At 38.6% G+C, this 6,000-nt stretch overlaps 1 protein-coding gene across 1 annotated transcript; it reads right to left on the bottom strand.

The window, feature by feature from the left end:
* Positions 1 to 801: 801 nt before the first annotated feature.
* LOC119536584 (mammaglobin-A-like) lies at positions 802 to 2,538 on the bottom strand. Its single transcript, XM_037839439.1, has 3 exons — positions 2,484 to 2,538; positions 1,017 to 1,204; positions 802 to 813 (listed from the first exon to the last, which is right to left on the bottom strand). The coding sequence occupies exons 1-3, from the start codon at positions 2,536 to 2,538 to the stop codon at positions 802 to 804; spliced, it is 255 nt and encodes an 84-aa protein (XP_037695367.1).
* Positions 2,539 to 6,000: the final 3,462 nt, after the last annotated feature.

The raw sequence follows: 6,000 nt of genomic DNA, 5'->3' as shown, positions 1-6,000 counted from the left end.
AACACTGTTTCAACCGAGAATTGTTAAAATCTGAGCTCACATGTGAGGACAAGTGATGTTTTTGAGTTTCTATACAGCCCTTAACTTTAGAAATACTGAAAACAGTTTGAGGTCCTCTACTATTACCTTTTTGGCTTAAAGGTATCAGAGCTCTACATGATGAATGATTAGTTTAATCTGAGTTTTAAAGAAGAAAAATCTCATCATCCGAAACTGCAAGTGATGTTTACATTTGTCCTTACACTTTTTTGGATATTTCTAAATTTTATACCATGGAATGTTTGAAATTGAATATTAGAATATTGGATAAAGGCTAGAAAAAACCTCAACTAACATGGATTTATAATTAGGAGAAAATACTCATTGATATAACTGCTGATTTTTGTTTCAAACAATTCCACCACCCACTGTGATTTCAGCCCCATGATCTGTGCTTAACATTTCACGGGTGTGGTTAACAAAATGGTCCATGATTTCCAGTCATTTATGCTAACAAATCTTGGTTTCTTGGATGTTCATTTTAAGTTCTTTAGATTTGAAGTATTTAGAAACTTGCTCAAATGATGTACTCTGTACTTTATCAAAAAATTCTTTGGAGTGTTTTTACTATCTGTTTTTTGTAGAGAAAGGGACCTGTCTTAGCTGATCCCTCCTCCCAGTGAGGGGCTACTTGAGAAGCACATATGCTCTTCTCTTGATAGAAAATGTTTGTCTATGTGTGTGCATGCGTCGGTCAGTGAGGGGGCTAAGCCAGGCCTTTCCGGAGCTTTCTTTTCTCTCTATTGCATTTTTCTTTATCATTCACTGAAGAATCTGCAAAGTGAATTGGAGAATAAAATGTGGAGCCTTGGATTACGTACTTGATTCCAAAGTCAGCGGACTCACCACACAATTGAATGAACTGATTTAAAGAAATCATGTTCAGCAATTGCTTTGGTATTACCAGAGAGAAATTTAGAGCCTGCTTTTCCCCTGACATTGGTTCTGAAGAACACATAAGGAGAAACCAAAATTACCATCATCAAGTTGGCATTTGCTAAAGTTTCATTTGACTGATTGAGAAAACATTGTTTGAGTTCATCAACAGCCAATGCAGTGTTGTTGTCTGGTATGTACTTTTGAATGAATTCTTTCAGCTCAACTGTAGACACTCCAGGATCAATGCATTTTTCAGTCACATCCTGAAGAAGTTGGCAGCCAGAACCTGTGAAAAAAGCAAAATAAAATGGTTTCATTACCAGCAAGGTATGAGACCCTTTCTGGGTGTCCCAGTAGAGACATAGATTCAGAAAGATTATGGTGTAGAGTTCTGAGTTCTGAGGAGTTTTACTTTCCCCAAAGATCAAACTCAAAATATGAGGGGTTCTTCAACGTACAGCAATGCCTTCTCCTCCCCTCTCCTGTCAGGGAAGCCAAACACCATTCAACCTTGAGAACACCTGAGAAATGTGATGCTCTGACTTGGTGCAATACATTAAACATTATTTAATCTCTCACTGTTGAAAGTCACGCAATGCTTCACTCTATTAATAATTCAGTATCAATTAGGAGTTTGAAGTATTGTGGGTGTAATGGTTCTGGCATATTGTCATTAGCTTCATTGACTTCATTGATGATTGGCTGCAACAACAAAGAATGTAAAAATGAAATTCTTGTTCGTAAAATGACCCCTCAGAGATGGAGGGGAAAGAGCTCTGTATGTGGATTGAGGAGAGCTGAATTTTACTGCCATTTTCTGCTAGTTGATCTTCAGCATATCATCTTTTGCCCGTCTGTACCTACTCTGGGAACAAATGAGGCCCAGTATCTAAAAAAGCTTTGAAAATATAAAAAGCACACTGCATATGTGAAGTGTTTTTGATGATGAGATCCAGACTGCTGGAGCTTTTTCCACTCTCTGATCTTCATTGCTGGAAGGAGGTATCCAGATGGATGAGTTTTCCTCTTACTCAGACTTGAGAAGGAGGGACTGGGTGCCCAAGGACATTTCCTATAGGCTCAGATCACCTCTGCAGATGCATGTTGAGTGGGTGCATGTTGTGAGACCATGAACCACACTCTATTGCTTGAATCTTGTCTCCTGGAAGAGTTCCCATTTCCTTTAAGGAAACCCCATAAAGGCCTTTTTTTAGGAAACTTATCTGAAAGCAAATGCCATTGGGTCCTCAGATCATATCCTTCCTTCGCTCCACCAAGATATCTAATTCAATATTCAATTGCATCCTCTTTTCATGGTACCTGTGACCATGGTGGGATAACCTGAATGACAACTAGACAAGACTCATATGGCTCCAATACAAGGGCAAAGCCCATGAGGGAAGGACTTTTTTCATTGTCTGGAGTTAATGGTTGCCCTTAGGTCTACGATGCCCAGAAATTTATACTGGGTCTGGCCTGTACTTGGATTTGGGGACTGGGAGGTGTTCCTCTGGAGTCTGGGAAACAACTGAGCCCACAGTCTGCCCTCCCTCCATGGTACTCACCTGCATAGCAGTACATGGGGAAGGCAACCAGGAAGAGGACCATCATCAGCTTCATGGCTGCAGTTGTCCGCTTCATCTTAGTGGCAGGGATCAAGGAAGTCACTTTGGAGATGGATGCCCAGGACTCCTCTATTTATTCTCCTGGTAGCCACCTTAATTCCTTCCTGTAATGAGAGAACCAGTCACAGGACGAACCTGGCATTGGACCAGGAAACAACAATGAGGACAAATGAACCCCAGCCAGCCTGTGTCCTGTTTGTAGAACACCAAGGAGACCAAGGTCTTTGGATTCAAGACAAGTTTGGTTCTGCAATTATGACCCATGGCTTTAGGTAGAATGGTTGTGGACATGTTTTCTAAAGTATAAAGTAAAATAATAGAACTTTGTGAGTCTGTGTTGTGTCTTTCGTGTTGTTGTTTCTTCTTTTGCTACTGCTTTGTCCTTCTTCTCCTTCTTGCAATGAGCTTCATAAGCTGTGAGTGGGTTTATGGTGGATTAACCTAACTGGGCTAGGTGAAGTACCTCACACCTGTTCTTGGTGGCAGACTTCCCTTGCTTGCTCTTTAGGATTTTCTTCCTACAAACTCAAAGGATGATGTGACTATGTAGAACAATTTATTGCTTAGGGTAGGCAGGGCTGAATGGCAGAAGGGTGACAGGATTTGGGCCCATGCAGATGTGGAATTGGGTTCTGGCTATAACACCTAGTCATGAAGAGTCCTTGGGCAAGATACATAGCTGGTCTCTCCAAGCCTCCTTCTCATCATTTAGAAAATGTATAAATGGTACCATGCCAGGATTTTATAAGATTTATAGATGCCCTTTGTAAAAGCCTGTTGCCTGGCCTAGCATATGATAACCTTTAAAAAATAGGAGTTTGCATCCCTCCCTCCATCCATCCTATGAACTGGGCCCAATGCTACAGGCTACAGATTTAGTTGTAAGAACTACAGGAATGAGAAGGCAATGACAATCCCACAAATAAATGAGTAATATAAGAAAATGGCAAATTCTACAAGAACAACAAAATGACCACAAAAGCAGAGTATTGTGATGGAGACTGAGTAGAGTGGGGGTGATGTTAGGTAGGAGGGTCACAGCTTGACAAAGATGGGGCTTGGATGAGTGGATGCCAATACCCAAGGCAAGCTCTCCAAAAGCGTCTTGTAGGTAAAGGAAACAGAAAGCACAGAGGCTCTGAGGACAAACGGTGCTTGACAAGGTGAAAGAAACAAGGAAAGGAAAGGGTGGCCAGAACATCACAAAAGAGGGTAGGACAGCCTTGTAGGACAGAAAATCCATCCTGGTTTAAGCAGGGGCAATAGGAAGTTCTTAGGAACCAGAAACACAAAGTTGGCTCAAGTTAACAACAGTAAGAGAAATGGATGAGAGAGCCAGAAAAGTGATTTAATTCTTGATTACACATGGATGCAATATTTGCCCTCTGGATTACTTGTGTCATTTCTCTCTCCATCATTCAGCTGGATCATAAGTTGCCAAAAACAAAACTGATTTAGAAAGAGATTGGAAACACAGCTGAATATTTTGTACTCAAGTGTGTACTTTCATGTGGTTGTCCATGGCTGGCATCCTTTATTCTAAAGCCAAGTGAAAGCCATTGGTGATGAAATGGGAGTCTGTCTCCTTGGACAGGACACAATATTAAGAATGGCAAAGATCTTTCAAATGCCAATAATAATAATAATAATAATAATAATAATAATGTATCTGTATATGATTCAATGAGAATGGAACCAGGACAAATACCATGCTCTTTCTTATCCCAGAGCTTATTCTGTGGCCCACCCCCCTTCAAGACACTATGTGATTCAGAATGAGCTCTACTGCTTATGAACCTACCCTGTTACCTGGTGGAACAGAGGTTCCTTTGGTGATTGCTCACTTATTAAAAAAAATTATGTATACTGTGCCTAGCACTAAGGAAATTGTGTTTCTTTAACCTCCATGTTTTATCCAGACATCTGATGGTGTCTCAGCCCACAAAAGACATATTTGCCAGCATTTTCAGGGCCCAATGCTTGGTTGGTCCAATATTTTTTCTCTTCCCAAAAGGGATTTTTAGTTAGGTCCCCAAATTAAGTTAAAAACCTAAAGAACTCAAGTAATTTTCAGTGTTTATTTTTGTGACAAATATCTATTGAGAACCTGCTATGACAAAATAGGGTGAAAGATAAATCCTTCACAGAGCTCATTCACATACATTCTTTTTTGTTTTCACTCTTAAGTTTTATTAATTTCTTCAGTTTGCTCATTATTTAAAACAAGACATATGCTTTGAAAAGCATTCTTACATATAAATAGACCAGGGACACTTAAGTAATTGATCCCTAAAGCATGCTAATTAATTTTTTTCAGGTGTGTCTTGGAAAGGGAAATAAGCTTTAAGCATTTTTCTTTGGATTAAACACATTTGGAAATTATTATTCAGAATTGCCAAATGTTTTACTAGAACAAATGTAATTTTTCCAATAGTTTTGAAATGCTGATGCAATTAAATGGCATTTGTGTTGATAAAGAGGACTGGAAAGATGTTTGTGCTATGCATGATGAAAAAGAAAAGAGTGGGCATGTGATATATTTACAATAAATGAATCAGGTAGCATGAATCAAGAGTTTTAGATGGAAGAACAGGAATCATGAGCCATATTATATGACACATATATATTCAAGGCACATGACTAGGCTAAACAGATGACTATGTTCTATAGACTAATTTGTTCTTTTGTTTAGAAAATAATTTCTATTTAACAGCACTTATTGATAAATAAATGCAATTAGATCTAGGGCAGCAGGTATCTTCCTTTCAGACACACTCCAAAAATACATAATAGATAACAGTTGGCTGAGTAGCCTAAGCAGTATGATTACAGTCCAGTTTTCTTACATTGCAGTTAAATGAATGTTAAACTATTTTACATTGTTTCCATACATCATACTGTCTACTCTCTTTTAAGTCACACAAAAGAATTCTTCAAAAGTAGGCAGATTAAAGAATTTATTAGCCCACAAAGGATGCTCAAACTATTATTCAACAGCAGTCAAACCCAAACCTTGGATTTGACTGTTGACTCTACTCAGTTTGGGCTTTTGCCAGAATGGAAAAAGTTTCCCATGAAAACTCTCTACAACTAAAATGCTAGCACATCCACTGTGGTCCTCTTCTTTTTCTTCGGTGAGCCAGAACAATTTACCTCCCCACTCCCTCCACTACCTATTCTATTAACAATACAATTGCCCTAAATATCCACAGAAGGAAAAAGAATATATTAAAAATCAACCTTCAACAATATTTTAACCATCATTTTCTCAAATCAACTGCAACATGGAAATGGGTATCAAGTAATTCATTTTATTGTGAATGATCAGCACGCTCAACTTTATCCCTGAAAGTGAATACTATGAGAACAGGGATAATTGTGTATGCTTCTAATGGGCAAGCAAAATGCCCCTCAATTGATTGAAATAAAATGTTTATATAGAACTTAAAACAACTCA

The sequence above is a fragment of the Choloepus didactylus genome, chromosome 6 (genome assembly GCF_015220235.1).
Source record: "Choloepus didactylus isolate mChoDid1 chromosome 6, mChoDid1.pri, whole genome shotgun sequence".
Taxonomy (NCBI): Eukaryota; Metazoa; Chordata; class Mammalia; order Pilosa; family Megalonychidae; genus Choloepus; species Choloepus didactylus.
The sequence above is the reverse complement of the archived record's forward strand: the minus strand, read 5'-3'. Positions and strand labels throughout refer to the sequence as shown.

Coding starts and splice junctions, on each gene's coding strand:
- LOC119536584 (XM_037839439.1), bottom strand. CDS start 2,538: ATGAAGCTGATGATGGTCCTCTTCCTGGTTGCCTTCCCCATGTACTGC. Junction 1,205..2,483: donor CCCCATGTACTGCTATGCAG/GTGAGTACCATG, acceptor CTTTTTTCACAG/GTTCTGGCTGCCAACTTCTT.